Source organism: Necator americanus, chromosome V, assembly GCF_031761385.1.
Source record: "Necator americanus strain Aroian chromosome V, whole genome shotgun sequence".
NCBI classification, from domain to species: Eukaryota; Metazoa; Nematoda; class Chromadorea; order Rhabditida; family Ancylostomatidae; genus Necator; species Necator americanus.
In genome coordinates, this window is record NC_087375.1 from 28,834,468 (window position 1) to 28,852,524 (window position 18,057).

General features: G+C 39.0%; 2 protein-coding genes across 3 annotated transcripts; one reads left to right on the top strand and one right to left on the bottom strand.

Moving 5' to 3' along the window:
• Positions 1-1,555: 1,555 nt before the first annotated feature.
• On the top strand, positions 1,556-9,706 carry RB195_015543 (uncharacterized protein; the record flags this gene model as incomplete). Of its 2 annotated transcripts, none has more annotated exons than XM_013452685.2 (7): positions 1,556-1,650; positions 2,228-2,327; positions 2,664-2,750; positions 3,602-3,716; positions 5,534-5,705; positions 7,610-7,667; positions 9,656-9,706. In XM_013452685.2, the coding sequence occupies 7 exons, from the start codon at positions 1,556-1,558 to the stop codon at positions 9,704-9,706; spliced, it is 678 nt and encodes a 225-aa protein (XP_013308139.2). The 2 variants fall into 2 exon arrangements, with proteins under 2 accessions (XP_013308139.2, XP_064062182.1); XM_064206301.1 differs by lacking the exon at positions 5,534-5,705 and having other exon boundaries at positions 1,562-1,650; positions 3,602-3,632; positions 3,695-3,716.
• A 4,512-nt stretch (positions 9,707-14,218) lies between these two features.
• RB195_015544 (uncharacterized protein) lies at positions 14,219-18,029 on the bottom strand (the record flags this gene model as incomplete). The annotated part of the gene is made up of 10 exons (XM_064206302.1): positions 14,219-14,294; positions 14,352-14,455; positions 14,598-14,729; positions 14,785-14,907; positions 15,218-15,274; positions 16,443-16,613; positions 16,727-16,801; positions 16,864-16,926; positions 17,006-17,127; positions 17,900-18,029. 10 exons carry the CDS (start codon positions 18,027-18,029, stop codon positions 14,219-14,221), a joined length of 1,053 nt encoding a protein of 350 aa, XP_064062183.1.
• Positions 18,030-18,057: the final 28 nt, after the last annotated feature.

The following is an 18,057-nucleotide window of genomic DNA, read 5'->3' on the forward strand; positions in this document are numbered from 1 at the left end:
TCCATCCAATTAAGAGAGAGTGTAGTTTTTTTCTTCTTTTCTTGTGAAAGGACGCTTCTCCATTCCAGCTGTGACATGTGAACCTCGCTTGATAATATCCTTGAACCAGAGCATGTAACAAATTGTTCACTCAACACCTCAACTTCACTTCGACTATGCTCCTTTTTTTCCGGGAAAAATCTGTGACTAAGGGCGGAACTTGCTGGAGTAAACTAATTTGTGCGCCTCCCTATGTTGCTTCCGTTCCTTGTTATTCTTTTGATCCGTTTGAAATCCACGTTTCTCTTTCTAGTAGAAAGCTGGGAAAAAATCTCGTTTTTATCTTTTTCTTACGCCCAAGTTGCTAATTTGCGGTGTTCAGTGAACATCACAAATTGGATGAAGTAAATATAGTATGAGTAGAAAACTTCTCAACATTTTTCTTGTTTAAACGACGCATACCCAATTCAGGGGCAGCCTATTTCCAGAAATTAATAGGAAATTTACTGGTCAGTAGTCTTCCCTATGATATTTAGTCTATGATCCCCCTAGTGCGGCGGAGATGCTGATTCTGTGCGTTAGTTTCGGTTTTTCCTTTCAGAACCTCAAGTACAGCGTTAGTGCATACAATTTCGGACCTTGATGACCGCTCCAGACCCTAAATGACGACGAAAGCCTGGATGAGTCATGCCTGATTCAGTTCATCGGTCGCTTCGCCGGTTTTTCATCATTGAAATACGTACGCACGTCGCGGAGCGGATTAAGCGAGACTTAGCCTTACACAAAGTATTTTCTCGCCTAAAAGGGTTCAAAAGAGACCAGATGGTCTCTTTCTGTACTCTCTTGAATGTGTACTAAACGTGGATTGATTTGGCACACTTTATTTCTATTCGTACTATTGCATTTTTTGATTGGTTTAAAGGACCTTTGCACTAATTCCTAGTCAACGACGCTTCCGTATAATTCCCCTTGCACTCTGTGCATCGCATATCCATCCATACTCGTCCTCACTCCATCTTTTTGCATTATTCATGACTTACTTGAAAGGATTACTTTACTAATGAGTCGCTAGTTGCGTTTGAGGGCGAAATTCTATATCCTGGTGACTCTCTCTGAAACTTGGTCTATGGCGCCTAATCCTTAGAAAGCGCTGGGGATCTGCGAATGCGAGAGAAAAAGTCGACACCGTAGGTGAATCAGATGCCCCCGCTAAGAGAAATCCGTACTAATTCTTATTCTGGAAGCAAAGACGTGGTCGATTTGTCATCGATATCTTCTCTGGATTAGCTTCGTGTCCCTTTAATTCCTACGATATCCAGATATGTTTCTAGATTTGATGGTCTTGTGTTTATTCATCAATTTGGTTCTGTTAGTTTTCGATTTTCTATGCTCCCTGTTTTTTACGGCGGATTTCTGATGGTCTCAAACAGAAAAATTGGCTCTCACTCTCGTTGTCCAACTATGTCTAAGATGGTCACGCTTCATTCCGTGTGTATTTCATCTCGTACTAGCTATCTTCACTTCTTTTCAGGATCAGCTCACTTACACCTTTTCATTTTCTTCACCTAAAACTTACATGACTATGTCGCGAACAGTGCTCTTCTTCATCGTTATCGCCGTCTACGGAATTGACGCTCGGCACAGGAGGCAATTTTCTGATGAAGAGCAAAGGTAGGTTTTACTATTCTCGATTCAATTCCCCTGTTCGTTTTTTTTTTCGGTACACTTTAATGGCAACTTAGAAAGTCTTGAGATTGCTGAAAGAAAACAGCCATTTTTTAATGTAGCATTGCGTGTTTTGTCCCACTTCCTCAGCACGTAGAAAAGCATTGAAAGCACTTCACAAAGTCTGCACCAAAATCCGTAATATACGGCTGCGTTCGCGTGACTGGAGCACGGCTGGATATTTCCTGGATTTCGACAGCCTCGGTGATAACATATGTGCGCAGTCATATAAAATTACGCACGGCAACAAAAAAGCGAATGAAAAGCGTTTTTACCTGTACGCAACCGCTTACGCAAAATTACACCATAAATCAAAATTTTAGCTTGGCAGTGAATATCCATTTTATATTTACAGCAGAGAGCTTTTACTTCTTCTTGGAAGTATACATCTTTACCACATTTTCAATGGTCTTACTTATCATTCGAATCAGTAAGGTTAACGCTTCGCTCCTGCACATCGTAGTGTCCCACAATAAATGCAAATGTCTGTAATTGCGTACAACGTACGATGTGAATATTCTAGTGACCTATCAGTCAGCGGTTGGGATCCAACGATTCGGGACCGTTTTGAAAGCTGTCATTCTATCGCCTCGTTTGCGCCGACGTCTGAGCAGTATTGTAAGGTAGGAAAAGTTTATCTGACGTTGTTTCGGATTCCTTTTCCGTCTATTTTTATAAGGATACGGTGTTATATGATGTGGTATGGTTTTATAAGAATTATGTGAATGGCTATTCTTTGAATTTTGGAAGTAATCCATCATTGTAGTTTCCTTTCAGTAATTTGGAAGTATGATTCACTAGGTTTTTAATTTGTCCATTTTATGTCGGAATATCTTGATGTTTTATTTCTTTTCTTTTCATCGGTAACTCTGTTGGAGGTCCTAGAGACTAATTTTCTTTCATAGAATCGTTAGAATGCTGGGAATATATGAGATTCGTACAATTTTCGTTTTCTTTAGGCTTTCACAATGTGCTGCTCCATGCAGTTCGACCCGAACAATGGCGATAAGTGCCAGACGAACGAGCAGCGATGTATTCCGCTTGAGGTGAGTCACGTTGATTGACCTGTGTGTGGGACGGTGAACTGAAGTTCTTCAATGATATTGCACAATTGGCGCACATTACAGTTCTATGGAGTATTGGGATGCAAAAGTCCCAAAGAAACGTTGCTACATTGCGCTATTGATAACGATAAAAGCAATGAATGACGCACATTAACCTCTTTGAGTAGCCAGATTTAATTTATCTGCGCTTTAGTGCTATCGTTGTTTTTCAGTGAAATAAAATGTCGAAAGCGATTTCTTTTTTTTTTAATTTGCCCTTCCGTACTTGAAAAAGTATTGAGATTGCTTCATTAGGCGAAGGGTTGTGTTAAATCCTAATTCTTTCACTCTCTGGATTTTTACGTCGCCGTATTTGTGGGAATGCACTAGACATACACTTTTTTCATGACGATGAAGGTACAAAACAAAAAGTGCTTGGGGAATATATTTGACATCTAGGGAAACAATCTATTCACTTCTCTAATCCATACGTCAATAGTCTCTTAGGTACTTGTGAACGGTGAGCGACAGGGATTCCTAAATTTTACGGCAAAATTTCGTCCTTCTCCAGATGTTAGGGCTTCTTAGGGGTTCAGAGTATTTTGATGGTTTACTCTTAGCTTTTTCGTAGAAATAGGTCTAGTGCATCACAACTTTACGTTGACAGGTTTCGTTTCGAAAGTAATTCGATCTCGTTGCGTTACCTTTTCTACCAAGACAGTTGTTTCAAGAAGTATAGAACTTTCTCGATCTTCTTTCAGTCAAACTTCTTTTTTTTGTGAAAACACATTGAGTGATGCTATGATATATGTTTCTTTTTATATTGTTGAATGCTATAAATGGCCATTTTCTAGCAAGGAGGTGCCGATGCTGTCTGCATACAACGTAATTGTACTGAGCTAGTCACTACTACCACTACTACAACAACTCCTGCTCCTATAATTGAGGACGAGCCAATGAATACAGCCAGTGAGTTATAGTTCGCTTCACTTATGCTCAGATTAAAGGTCAGTAAGCAATGTTGTGGACGCTACGGGATTGGCTCAATCACTAAAATAAGCCTAATAAGCGCCAAGTTCATAGTGTGAAGAGCGCCGTGATTGAGAGGTTCTTCGCTCGAAGAGCTGACCTTTCCCTCCGTGAGGTGGGATGGAGAGCGAAGACATAGTTCAGTTTCCTCCCAAAAGGCTTTTTCATATATAGTACGGTGAGCTTTCGTTCCTCGATCATTCCTGGAACGGCTCCTAAGCACTTGGATGGATGACCAGTCAGTTTGTGCTCGTCAAACGCTCCATCATCCACTTCTATCGACATTTTGATGATGCTTTGCACTTGCAATATGCCATCCATTGCCGATATCTCATAATGACGATGAAAATGTGAATGACATCGCCTCGAGGGAGAATCGTCGTGAAGGATGGAGGGATGAACGCGATTACTACTATTTGGGACATAATTGCGCTACTCTAATAGCCTATATAAGTACGCTGAAGTATCTCATTGACTGTAAGTGAACACATCATGTGAATGCAAATGAATTTCGCTTGCATTGAAGTGTTTCTGCGATATCCAGTAACGTATATAAGTTACATAAATTACCGTGTTCTCTTAAAGTGCCGCTTTTTTCTCCCAATATCTTCTAACTACTCAGTGATTGCCATCTGTGAAAGACTGGATTTTTTGCACACGTACATATGTAACCTTTTTAGCATACTCACTTCTAAGTTATTAAAATCACGGAAGTTTTAATTTCGTTTTTTTCTTGTTGTTCACTTTTAATTTCTCTTACGGATCGATACTTCATGAACAAAATGAAAGAATGATTTTCATCAAATACACTTTTCTCTACTGAATTAACTTTTCGTGAGAAAAAAAAATTCGTTTAACTCGTTTTTTTTTCAATTTGAAGATCCTTTCGCTCCTGTCATCAAAACTAGTTGAGCCATGCAAATTTTCCTAATTTGAATCGATTTAGCTTTCACAGCTGCGTAGTTTTGAGGATTTTAGGATGAAGAGGGAGAGGTAGAGAGGAAGAGAAAGCTGGATAAGATAACTGGCACTCTGAAACAAAGGTCGACAGCATTTATGTAAAGGTACTACTTGTAAAATGATGTAATGGTAGAAAAGGTAGGGTTAAGGAATGTTGTCTTCGCTTATTTATTGGGAAAATAAAGGAAATAGTTCAGTTCACTTATAAAGGGACGTATCGCCTGAGAACATTTGATCCTTCCACTACATGCGATACTGTTCAATTCCTAAATCGTTACTCATTTTCCATTGGAAGATAAAAACGTTACATTTTAGACCCGAAAAAATCCACATATCGAAATGGTGACAAACAATGCTGCCGAAGAAAGCAAATTCAGCTATTCTTCTGGGACACATAATTCATTTTCTTACAAAACGATCTACCACAAGTCTTTCGAAGAATTTTTTTTTTCAGATAATTGTCTACCGGCACTTTCTGAAGGGGTTCTTACACACTTTTGTTCTCTAGGGATGTGTACGTAATGAATTCTGGAAAGTGCTTTTGAAAAGCGCTTACCTAGAAAGTGCACATAGTTTTTGCGTGCATTTTTTCTCATTCGCTTTCGCTTTTTTTTTCGGCTTATTTTTGAAAACGCAGTTGAAGCGAGGGGATAGAACAACTTTTTATACGTATCGATCCATTTTACATACCCTTTTTTTAAATGAAAAACGCAATGATCTTTGCCATCATAGTTTTGTGCTGTTTTTCGCCATGCGATACATTTCATTCTTTGTAGTTGTGTAAGTTTTCTGTGCAGGAACCTCCGCTGAGGGACAATTTTTCACTTCATCTCAACATTGCGGGCACATTTCCTCTGGTATGGAAATGTATACTGAAACAGTATCGGCCAGAATTCTTGTCCACTTCTTTTGCCGTTCGGCTCAATTTCACATAATGCAAAAGCGAATAAAAAGACACAAAGTCAAGAGGTTTTCTTTTCTGGTTCACATTTCGAAACTATGGATTTTCCATGTGTTTTTGATTTTCCATGTGTTGTGTCTATCCAGCCTCATCGCTGTCTATTCTCGCCAGCGGGCACTCGGTGACCCGCATTTTCTTGTCATTCAAATCAAGTTTTCGGACATTTCTGCTGCACTTTTTGTTGCCGGAATTTGCTTCGATAATGCGATATCGAGCTGAGAAGGCCTGAAATTGTAGAGGTGGTGAGAAAAAGAAGAATGATGTCAGCATTTCTTTGGAAATAGCGCACAAATACAAACTATTCTTTTTGATTTACTGGATTTCGTTTCTTGTAGGAAGTGGTTTTCAACTGGATTCGTTGATTGGACTTTTAGTTTCTGGGGGATGGAGAATCGTGGAGATTTCGTTGGTTTCGTGCTTAAGACTAGTTATATTAAGAATTCACGAGTGCATAGCATCCAAATCTCACATGTTGCGATGGTGCCGGTGGGGACAAGTGTCCCACTGCCGGCCAATTGTCATTTCCTATCAGAATATGCTGATTGGGATCGTTTAATTAGTGGTGTCTCGTTACGTATTCAATGGAATCGTATTGAGCAGCTTGCGAACCGCTGCTCGAAGCTAATGGCGGAAATTGCACGATGCTTGAGGCGACAACGTAGCGAATTCCACGACCTTGATATGGCCTAATGAAACCCGGACCCACATCAATGCGCGACTCGTCATCATCGAAGGTTTAAAAGCACACATCTGCCTTTTATGGTTGGATAGGTTCACGAGATGAGGCGATTAAGAATAGGGTTCGAAGGGTGTGGCAAATCCTGATGGGTTCCTCGAAAAACTGAATAGCATAGAGCAATTTGGTACTTTAAGTTCATATTGAAATTAGGTGAAACTAACAATATTTTCATGAAAATCGTATTTTTGGATATTTATAAGTCCTCTTGAGTAAATTTTGGATGAGCGGTTCCACATTTTGCATTTCTTTCAGTTTTTTTTTTCACTTCTAGATATTCTGGTAGTTTTTCCTCATCCCTGGAAATAATTCTTCTTGAAACCACATTAAGTTAATGAGATTTTTTGCGCACTTCCATACCTAAATACTTTACGGAACCATCTATAGATCGTTTTGTATTATTAGATATTTAGGTTTAGAGACTCGGAAAAAATGTACGAGTTTGTGTGCAGAAAACGTATTCCCCCAAATTATTCAATTTAGTGTTTAATTTTTTTTTAATATGAAAATGTTTTTTGAATAAGCGATAACAGATCAGTGTTAATTAACGGCGATTATCTCTCCTGATAGTTAATTGAGCCAGGTGGTTTTTTCTCTCTTTATGCCAAAATTACGGTGTTATAGCGTCTTACGATAAGCCAGTGCAGGTGTATTGGCCGGTATGATTAACTGAGTGGAGATGTTTTTGTGCGGGTTTGCTGCAAAATACGTGGACTAATGAACATCATTTTTCGATTTTTTTTTCGCGGAACTAAGGATCATACAGGCAGAGCATTTGGTCTCATTCGTAAAACTGCTTGAAAATATGTGCATAATGTATATGTAATTATTTTTATAGAGTAAAAGTGAAGCGAAAGTGATTAAAATTGTATTATATTGCTAATAATCCGAAGCAGTTGCTTAAAAGAGGTTAAAATTCAGACTGAGGATGCTTCTAGGAGCAGAGAGGTGGTCTTCTGGATTTGAAGTGAATCAATATTGAAGATGAGTGAAAAGAAGGAAGGGATTTAAGGAATTTGCACTCACTATAGTATTGTAAACTGAGCATGAATAAAATGAAGGAACGGGACCGTGTAATTCAAGGAATTTGCAATTACTGTAGTAACCTAAACTATGTGATGAGTTCATTTTTCTTCTCTAAAATAAGATTTTAAAGAAAATTTCTTTCATTTTTAGGCTGCACAATCTTCGCTGGCGTGACGATACTATCGCTATGGTTCTTGCAATAAGCAAGGTAAGCGTTTTTATTTATTTATTCATTTTTCAAAAAGAAAATTCTCCTTTACTTCCTTTTTTTTCTCCAAGATTTTTAACCAGAGTGGAATTGTCTGTGACCGTATAGAGTCGCGTATAATTGAAGCCAAGTAAGCGATAATAAATGTTGATTCTTGGCTATAAATGGATGTGTGTGTGTACGTACATCTGACTGGTGTCGGCCATCTGTCATACGTACGTCCTATGTGTTTCCGGCAAAATAACCTCGCACCTAGCATATTCGTCAGAAAAATGAATGTATGTCGAACACGCAGTAACCGCATTCAAAATGAATTATTATTGCACAGGTCATGGACGCTGCTCTTTTTTTTTCTTTTTTTCTTTTGAATGAAGGACATAGCAAAGTAATATAGTATAGGTTTTTTTTTTCAAAGGTCTCATCTTTTTCTTCTTCTTTTCGGTGAACGACGCGACAAAATGATGAAACTTTCTCGAAAAGCCGCATTTTGCGAATCTTGGGGATTTGTGGTAAAATTTGCCAGGATGCCCTCCGTTAGGGAACTGTGCTTCTCGTCACCTAGCTCATCTTTCAAATTAGTACACACACATCACCAACACTGGTCACAACTGGCGGTCACACATCTGTTAGCCAATAGACGTATTCGATTGCATGTCGAATTAATTCCGTAGTCTAGAACGCTGTTTGAACGGTGAGGTGAGAACACTGAACGGATCCGATTTCGAGCGGCATAAGGTGAAGTATGAGAGGGTTTGTCTGGAAATGCAAATATATAGGGGATAAAAGCGTCTCAAATAGGGATCGAGATTGTTTGGTCTCCTTAGTTCCAGAATTTCTGGATCGACCACTTTACGCCGGAGGGATTAGAATTTCATTAGGTGGTATACCGGTCAGGTGGAGCGCAAGTAAATCGAGTTGCTTTTTGTGCCCTAGTAATTTTTCAGTCCTTAAGTTCTTAGGTTAACTTAACAGCGCTTAAGAGCACTGCCCACTAAAAAAAATCTCCCTTAGGTATAGATGTAATCATTCGAATGTCAGTAACGCTTGGAAGAAGGAATTCGAGTCAAACAGGTGTAAGAACATGCGCAACTCAGAAGTCAGAAGTCCACTGATTTGAGATGAAAACTAGGAATTGGATGAAATAAAAAGTCAGAATTAATTCCATCTCATCCGCTCCTAAAAGAATGGCAGTGGGTAAATTCTGCTCTTCTATCCAAGAGCACGGTATCAAATTGGTTTCGCTTCAGTGTCCAAATTTGGTGTAATTTAAGAAAAATGGGGATGGAAAAGTTTCCATTGCGAAAACGCTCCTTATCTTTCCTAGTACATTCAAAAAAGCAGTACATTCCAGAACCACAGACAGACATCTGAGTTCCAAAGCGAATCTTGGTGAATAGGGAAACAACAAATTAAATTAAAACTTTAATAGAGAATAGAAATTTATGACTCTATAGAAGTTAGGATTAAATAAATAACCGTAACACTTAATTGCGTCACTGGAAATGTTTATCTAAGTAAATTCCCAACAACTTTGGTCTACAAGCAACAAATTATTGCTTAATTATTAAAAAATTTCGGTAAGAACCAAATACTAAATGTTGAAAAAAAGTTTAATTCAGCAAGTGACGGTGTGACCTAACATGCGCACACTTTACGGAAAGTTTCTGATAACTCTAATTCTAGAGTAATCTCATTATCTAAATTATTTCTAATTCTCTTCTAAATGACACCACTGGAGTGAAGAATTTTCCCTGTTTTTTCGTTTACCTTCTAAATACTTCGTAGATTTTCATTCTATGTTTGCATTTTGCTGGAATCATTGAAGGAAATAATTCGAAGATGTTGTTGTAACATTGTTGTTGTAGTGTAGTTTGACCAAAATCTTTACACATCCAAATAAATCCTTTTAATTCGTTTTTTTTTTGATGACTCAGAAATTCTTGATCACTATTCTATGGCCGTTTTTTTTATGCTCATTTTTTTTTCAGATACTTCACAAAATCGACCAATCATACTGTCATCCACGACAACGGCCATAAAGATGACGTTATCATGGCAAAAACTACGGTTATCACCTCAAATCAAACGCGTTCAGTTTGTTTGCGCAGTCGATCACACCAATCCCCACAAAACCGACCGTTATTTTAATTCTTTCCTCGATCAGGGAGTAGACCTCATTATCAAAACAGTTGCTGTTCATTACGGTATGTTTAATATTAGTCAATTTAGTCAGTTCAGTACATACATACATCTGAATACTCCCCTTTTTATGTACCAATAGTAAATTGAATCCGATGCTAACCATAACTAGGTACTTAGAAGATTTTGTTTTATTAATTTTCGATTGTTACTAGTGAGCTTTGCAAATATCGTGATATTGTGGATTTAAACCTATCGTTTTGTAATTTCGAAAAAAGGGAACACTCGACTTTTGTAAGGCTCTCCAAAAATTTGGTCCTCAGAAGAGTTTCGCTTGCTGAATTCCATATTCTTGCTCTTGGTTTTGCTTTTCAGTTTCTTTTTTTTTCTACTACGAGAAGCTGGATATTTTTTTTTACGATGTTGTGAAGTTTCCCTGTACGCAGTACCAATATTGAAATGTATCTAGTTTTACCGAATCAGATTAGCTTTGAAATTAAGGTTTTCTAGAGGGCATGTTTTATTATTTTTTTCTTCTATAGCATTTTCTTTGTGTGATTCGCAATATTCCTTGCTTTGTTTATTTTATGTGAATAAAATCTATAAACTCTTTTCTGGCTTTGTCAAAAAAAAAGTGATTATTGACCATCAAAGTATAATAGATCCTGAAACTCGGATCTAGCCAGTTCTCGGATCTCTTCGTCGCTCACGACTGCGTCTCTCGTGTCTTCTTCTCAACGTACCCTCTTAAGGTTGATATACGACATCGAGCACGCCTTACCGGCTACCGCACAACGTTTGATCGTAATTAAAGGGCGCTAGGTGGTTTATTAACAGACAGATAGAACGAATGATCGCTATCTATGACGGTCACTCAGAGGCGCTTCTTTGAGTCGAGATAGGCCTCAAGGGAAAGAGTCAGCTGAGGGAGGGGAGTGGATCTTTTTTTTTTTCTAAAACTCATTATTATTTGAAGTTGACTTCATACTTAATAGTAGTGCATGTGACCGTGGATTTACGATGCTAGTTTTTTTCTTTAAATGGAGAAGATAGAAGTTATTTAAAATCGGTCGAAAATTTCTCCAACAGGATATGGTTCTAGTTGGAGATTAATCCTGCAAATCTAGCTCAATCAGTGTGCAAGCAGCGAACCATAAAGTGCAATGCAAGGAAAAATGGATGACGGTGCAGTTAAACTTTGAAAACGAACAATAGTACTACCAAACTGTTGTTTTCTCTAGGGATAGCAGTCTGGATTGCAGACGTGTCAAAAGTTCAGTTCTACGCCAGAAAAATAATGTAAACACCTTTCTCCTCGTTTTCCATGGGTATAGTGTAGGTAGTAATTTATTTGAATGTGACTAGAAGAGTATTTTTTGTCATGGAAAAAGTAAATTCTCAAAAAGAGCTTTGAAAGTTCACCACAAGAATGGAAGCGGAAAACTGGTAAAAAAAAAAGAGAAAGAAGAAGATAAAGGAGAAAATAAGAAGAAGAAAAGATGTAAAGAAGTGTGAAAAATGAAGACTATACCTGAATCAAAACATTTTGTTGTCTTATACATAATTTTGAAAAGTAAAGAAATTATAGAATCCAATATTATTCTTGGGATACCTCGACGCGTGATAAAAAAAGTTGAGTAGGAAGATCATCTCAATGATTTTCCCAGTGGAAGCACGAAAAATCAGAAGGCTGTTTTTCTGTTTATTTCGCTGACAAGAAGACGGGAATTTATGTTCCTTCTGTTTCGAAGTTTTTTCGCATTTTATGTTGCGTACGTACACTTTTCTATGCCTTTTCTATGCCGAAGGGAGCGGGAAATCCACTGAATGACATCGTGGGAATAAGTAAGAGGAAGAAGACGTGATTCCTCTTACTTATTCCTTAGTGTTCCTATAATCCACTAAAGCCAGCGCAATTTAGGCGGAACTAGTTTTCGGAACTAGCTCCCCTTGCACCTAGAGGACCTGAAGTCCTCTTGGATTATAGTAGGATTTCGTAATAGAATCAGTGTGCGTTGCGGTCACCCGGTTGAACACATTTGGCGCCCACTATGTACACCTAACTGGTTAATGGAATAACGTAGCGCAATTTAAGAACTTTATTGAATTAGCTGCTTCTAAGTACTTCTTGTTTTTCTGAGAAATAGGATTTGCATATCTGTCGAATAGCTTTACATGTTGTGCGATTGAAAGTGCCGGATGGCGCTTAAATTGTCGTTTCTTTTTTGAATACACCCCTAGAAATTTAACTGCAGAAATCTGAGTAAATCCTCCAACTCCTTTGTACAAGTGAGGTCCCACAAGGTTGAGTTCTATCCTTCCTCTTGCTTCTTGTGTACACAATCGATCTACCGAATGCACTCAGAACTTCTTCACTTGTGAGAGTCCAAATTTACGCTGGTGACATTAAGATTTATGGCATCTATGAAGATGAGAATTACCATGGAGTACGTTCTCCACTTCAGGCATCACTAGTTAGTATGTCTGACTGGGCTTCCGAATAAGATTTACACATTAGCTCCGACAAGTCTCTGGTTATGCATTCAAGTTTCAAGAGGGATGTGGCTAAGCATAGCTTGAATGGAGTAACTCTTAACACTTATTAATCTGTAAGAGACTTAGGAATTTTAGTCAACAATATTCTCAACTTCTCAGAACATATTGATCATATTGTAAATAAAGCATACTCTTTCTTTTTTCGACTGTTTCAGATTACCCAAACCAGTAATCCAGCTATTCTCACTCGAATATACGAATCGAATGTTTATACGAATCGTTCGTCTTTGGAGCCCTTCAAGGAAGCACACAACAAACGCGAAAAAGCTCAGGACACATTAAGTACTGTATTTTGTTCGGAAGAATGTCAGCAGACCTAACAGTGACTAGCCATTGCGATCGTCTCAAAAAAAAAATTGGGTATGAACTGCTTGAGACATAGACGTATGCATGCTAAATTGATCGTCTGTTTTCGGGAAAAAAAAGATAAAGGAAAAAGAACTGAAGAAAAAGAATTCCACATTTTCTGGCGGGAACTTGTCCACGTTTTTGATGGGCTTGTTGTGTGTGCTTGTTTATTGTACGCACCATTTACACTACGTATAAACTTTCGTACTCTATGTGATGGAAGAAACAGGGACCACCACAACAAAGTGGACTCGCTTACCTATTCGGTTCGCTAAAGTCGCGGTAACTAGTGGTCTTTGTCTAGGTTGTGGCGGTTAGTCGTTCGAGAGTAAGTAAACCCTTTTTTTAAAGTCCTCCGTCAGATTTGCTCTCGATCTCAACGTGCTCTTTCCGCCTAAAGTTGGTGGTCTGAACCCTGATCTGCAGATGAATAAGACCGTTGGTAAGCGTTCTGGATTGGGGGAGTAGATATCATGAGAGGATCCTTCACTTTCTGCAGTCGGCGAACGACATGCTTGACGGGTTATCCGCCACGAAAACGGCTGCCACATCCACCACTGACAATAAGAATGCCGATTTTTCTTAAAGGCATCACCCCACGAATCTGAGGTGGTGCAAATTTCACTTGGAGTATTCGTATACAGGATGGGAGACTACGGAGAGGGGAGGGGGTCCGTCCATTTCTTCCTAATTGCCGTAAAAAGTGGCCCGAAAGATACGGCTTCATTCGTTTTGGCGCACCATTTTCTACAAGGAGTCCGACTGGAGCACGCCAGCCCTGTGCGGCGCCGCATCTTCCGGACCGTTTTTTACGGCAATTAGGAAGAAATGGACGGAATCACTCCCCTCTCCATAGTCTCCCATCCTGCATACGAATACTCCACTTGAAATCTGCACCACCTCAGATTCGTGGGGTGATGCCTTTAAATGTCATGAGTTAGACAGACAAGTTGTTTTTTTTCTTTTTTTTGGTGCGTCATTCGTGTATGTGAGTAAATAAAAAAAATAAGTAGAAATCCGGAAGTCCTCAATTCGTTCTTGTTGTTCGTCTTTTAAACAAAACAAAACAAACAAAGCCCGTGCGACAAAAACAAACAAACCAAATTCTGTAAAACTCCAAAAAATTGCTGCAAAAGTATTATCTTCGTAAGCAGAAGTTCAGGAATATAAGTAGAATTTGAATCAGTGATCTTTCTTCTTATGGGAGTGTACCAAGTTTACCAAGAATTATCGGTGGATTTTTCAAAATTTTCCTTAAACTCATAAATAAAATAATTTATTAGACGAGTTTCTTGTATTGCACATATAAAGTTATCACATCACAAATGCGGTCGGTAATCATAAACAATAATTCAACGAATGCACACCTGTCTCTTATGGTCAAACTGGGCCACAATAACATAACAGAACTAAGAAAAAAAAACAAATTTAGCGAAGAAAAACGGCCAAGTAAACCACTCCTGAAAAATACATCTATACGGTAATTACAGTTTCCTCTTCTTTTGTGTTTATAATTGTCGATATGTGTAGCATGAGATGTCGCCTTTTGTTTCTTGACAGAACAACTCCGTATTTGTTACGTAGCTGAAATATGAATAAAATGAGATGTGTGCAGGAAAAATAGGATTTTTGTAGGATTACCTGAAATCGCCATTAGCGCAGATTACATCGAATCTGCCACCGAATTGTGCTTCTGCGGCCAATTGGATCAATCGCTTCGAACTGTTCAAGTTGTCGTCAATGTTCTGAAGGAGTGATGTTGCTTTTCATGACAAACAGAAAAAAAATTCCTGCAGTACTTCGGATGCATTTCTTGATCAGTAGCAGAATTAAGCTTAGAGTTATAAGTTTACGCAAAAAAATCTTCTTAAAAGTTCTTACACGCACATCGAGCATCAATTTTCTCAGATCTTCCGAGTTGCAAAGAGGATCATCGGTTAGCTTAAGATTTGAGATATCCACGACTTTCTCCTCGGCTACTTCAATGGGGACTGTTGTAGACCCATCACCTTGAGGTGCCTAAAAAATTAATTTGAGCCTTTTATTTTATCACTTCCTTCATGAGTATCCTTACCGCAGTTGTCATTTCCAATCCGGATTTCTCAAGCGCTTGGTCTTGTTCTTCCAAAACTTCCTCGTTTTTGGAACCAGCAGCAGCTGCGGTAGCAGTGGCAGCAGCAGCTTCTTGTTGAAGACCCTGAAAGTGCTGGTTTCAGAGGCCGTAATTTGTTGACTTGGCTCCTTATTTCTTAAACATTTGACGAATGTGCGCCTTTTTGCGTTTATGGCGCAAATCGACTTCTACGATCTATACTTGTATTAGAATTTGAAGGAAAATGTACCTAGCATATGAGGAAAAAGTTCTGAAAAAATTAGGAAATCATGAAAATTAATCTTTAAAAAGTGTGAAGCTTATTTTTGAGCCGCACTGTCGTTGAACGGAAAAAGGTATTTCGGTTTTTGATAATCCATTGGAAAATTTTCAGATGAGAGCCTTCAAAGCTTACGTTAACGAGGTCCTGCGTAGAATCCCGTTGAGCAGCAGGTTCTACTTCTGATGTTCCCTGAAGAAAAAAAAAGAAATAATTTCCCTGAAGTTGTTCTTCTAATTGGGTAATGTTGAATTCCGTAATTCAGTTGTTTAAAGATTAAATTGAAATGTGCTTTAATACAAACAGTGACATTCAGTCAAGCCGCTCCTAAGTGTGTTGGAATTTCAGACCGTTAGTGATCCTATAAGTGGAGGTCAAAAATCAATTAATTGATGCTTCAGGTCACTTTTATTCTTGATGAAGAATAAAGGTAGCTTATAGCATCGATTACAGTACAGTGCCGACTACAGTACTAATAAGTTCTTTTACAATTGGATATTATATGCTAAACTCAGTAGTCCTTGTACTAAGCGGTGTCCCACATTTTGTTGGATTAAAAGAGTAGCGTTTAGCTGCACATTAATATTTTGTTACGTTTAGCGAGTATATTTAAGAGGATTCCGACAGTTTTATTCTGTTACTATGTTTTTTTGTATGCCAAAACAATCCCTGTTCCCTTTCAATTTTTTGTCTATCGATTTGCTGTTGAGGATTTCTAGGAACATCGTAGCTGTAAGAACAGAACACAGTTTCTATAGTGAAATTAGTGATGGCGTAATATTTTACGTGTATAGTGGCGCAAAAATTCTTCAGCCGAACTATCGTAAAGCGCGTTCGACTGGGTTTGAGCGTGAAGAAAAGAGGGCGCGTGGACAGAGCTGACGCGCTCCAATCGAACTCGTGGAAAATGTTTCTCTGCAGGAAGGGATTTTTCTAGATTTGATTCAAACAGTAATTTCTTGGAAACTTTTCCAACCTACCTTTTTTTTAAAAGGTTTTTCTTGCAACAGAACCGTGGATCAGTTAATATTTTATATATATTATGATGCAATATTCGACCAAACAAAAGAGGTATGAACACTTTTTGATTCCATCGCCTTTGAAACCAGAAAAAGGATCGACCGTATCACATTCATTTTTATTGCTATTTGGTTGGAGTGATTATTCGGTTTATATCGCTTTACAGAATTGTTTTCTTTACAAAAAATTTTTTTTTGAAAAAAGGTTACTAATTCCTCATAAACCCATAGAATTGTTTCTGCGGTTGTGTAAAATTCTTTCCGTGGTCGTGCAGTTGCATCAAATTTTAACATAGTCGTTCTTTTGTATCGTACAAGTGTACTTTTACTGCTGAACGTACCTGGTATGCTGCACCTTGCGGCTGTACTTGCTGTTGATATACGGGTAGAGTTCCAACGAGTTCTCCAGGGGGTTGCTGATAGACTCCTCCGGCCGGCTGCTGATAGGCACCTGCGGCCGGCTGTTGATAGACGCCTCCGGCAGGTTGTTGCGGGGCTATTGGTTGGACTTCCTGAGCTTGAACCATATAAAAAACATGTTTTCTTCAAATGGAAATTTTCAATAACCACACTTATCAAACATTACAGTAAACCAGTTACAGTAAAGGTAGTAACGTTCTTTTACCTGCGGTGGGTAACCTTGAGCGGGTGGTGCGCTCTGTTCATAGCTTGGTCCGCCTTGTTGGATGGGGAACGACGGCTGGAAGGGAGATTTTGAGAGTTTTCATCCCAAACATCTTCCCGAAACCTCAGGTCATTTACCTGCTCAGGTGGAGTGTAAACTGGAGACTGAGGTAGTAGTGGTGGGCTGTAGGAACCGCCACCCTAAAAAGGAAATTTGTGAAAGTATTTTTTGCTGCTTGCGTGGTGAATGTACAGATTTATGGGGTACTCCAGAACTTACCCCTATAGGGTAGCTGGGTGCAACAATTGGTGGCGATATTGGTTGAGATATTGGTGGTGGCAAAGGTGGTGCTTGAACGTAACCACCACCTCCTCCTCCACATGATGGTGGAGGGCAGATTGCTGAAACAAGATGAACATTTTTAGGCTATATTCTTCGTTTTTAAAGACAGCCCAAGGAAATATCACTACTTTTAAGTCGATCAAATTTTACTTGGGGGAGCTTAGGAGACGATCAGAGGAAGAGATTAACCGGAAAACCAATATTGCCAGTATTCTGGTGTGTTCCCGGAGAATTAGCGCACAAACTGGTGTTTATGTTACTTCCTACGCTCCACCTGGCTTTGAGAACATGCAGTTCAAGTGAAGTTAAAAATGGTCCAACCTCGACCACTTCACTTCAGTTTCGTTGAGCCTTCAATTCTGCATATTTCGGGTCTTAAACGCAAAGGAATGCTCAGACAAAAAAATTTGAAGCGGCTGCGTAAGCGACCGCTCCCGAAGCGGCGCGATGGAATCAACGGCTGCTATCGAGATGGGATTGTCGCTAGTTCTGCAGTTTGAGTGGAACTAGGATTAACCTTGATGCTACTACAACCTCGATGGCAAGCGCCAGCCGAACAGTGCCGCTTCCGGAGCAGCTGCGTACACATCTGCACCAAGCCTCAAGTCGTTTTGGCATATGACCAGGAAATCTTAACCTCAAAGCCGGAAAATTCCTGTTGAATATATCTTCCTGAAGTAGATTGAGCAGATAGAGATCTTTTTCAGTCTTTTAAACAATTAATTTTAGTGTTGTTTTTACCGAATTTTTGTTTATTTCTGGATTGTGCATAAAGAACTAATTTACGCGGGAGGAGTATTTTTCGTGACTCAAGCAAAACCGTAAACTTACGAGCAGGAGCGCAGATAGGAGCTGGAGGACAAATGGGCGCAGGTGCACAGCCACAACCACCACCACCAGTTCCAAAGAAGAATTGCGATGTGGAGACGAATAAGGCTGATAAAGCGAACAGCTGAAGCATTCTGAAAAAAAGGAGGACGAATTGAGTA